Raw genomic sequence first — 255 nt, forward strand, 5'->3', positions numbered from 1 at the left:
AGCGGGACCCAGGTCTGGTCTCCCCTGCTTCATCTTCGCCAGCTCCCGCCGCGTGTGCTCGTCGTTCCGCAGGTCCTTCTTGTTCCCCACCAGGATGATGGGCACGTTGGGGCAGAAGTGCTTCACCTCGGGCGTCCACTTCTCGGGGATGTTCTCTGCAACGAGCACGTGTGGACCCCCCTGAGCCGAGGGGCTGCTCCCCCTCACGGCATCCTCCCACCACCTCCACCAAGCCACCGCGCTCCCAGTATTTTC

The 255-nt window shown here is 64.7% G+C and overlaps 1 protein-coding gene across 1 annotated transcript in view; it reads right to left on the minus strand.

Moving 5' to 3' along the window:
• Positions 1 to 8: 8 nt before the first annotated feature.
• LOC103773600 (rho-related GTP-binding protein RhoC-like) overlaps positions 9 to 255 on the minus strand; it is a gene marked incomplete at its 3' end in the record, with an annotated part of 966 nt that continues 719 nt past the window's right edge. Inside the window, exon 3 of the mRNA XM_008940977.1 lies at positions 9 to 155. Within this exon, the coding sequence (XP_008939225.1) occupies positions 9 to 155 (147 nt within the window). The remainder of the gene's footprint in view (positions 156 to 255) is intronic.

The sequence above is a fragment of the Merops nubicus genome, unplaced genomic scaffold (genome assembly GCF_000691845.1).
Source record: "Merops nubicus isolate BGI_N331 unplaced genomic scaffold, ASM69184v1 scaffold24825, whole genome shotgun sequence".
NCBI lineage: Eukaryota > Metazoa > Chordata > Aves > Coraciiformes > Meropidae > Merops > Merops nubicus.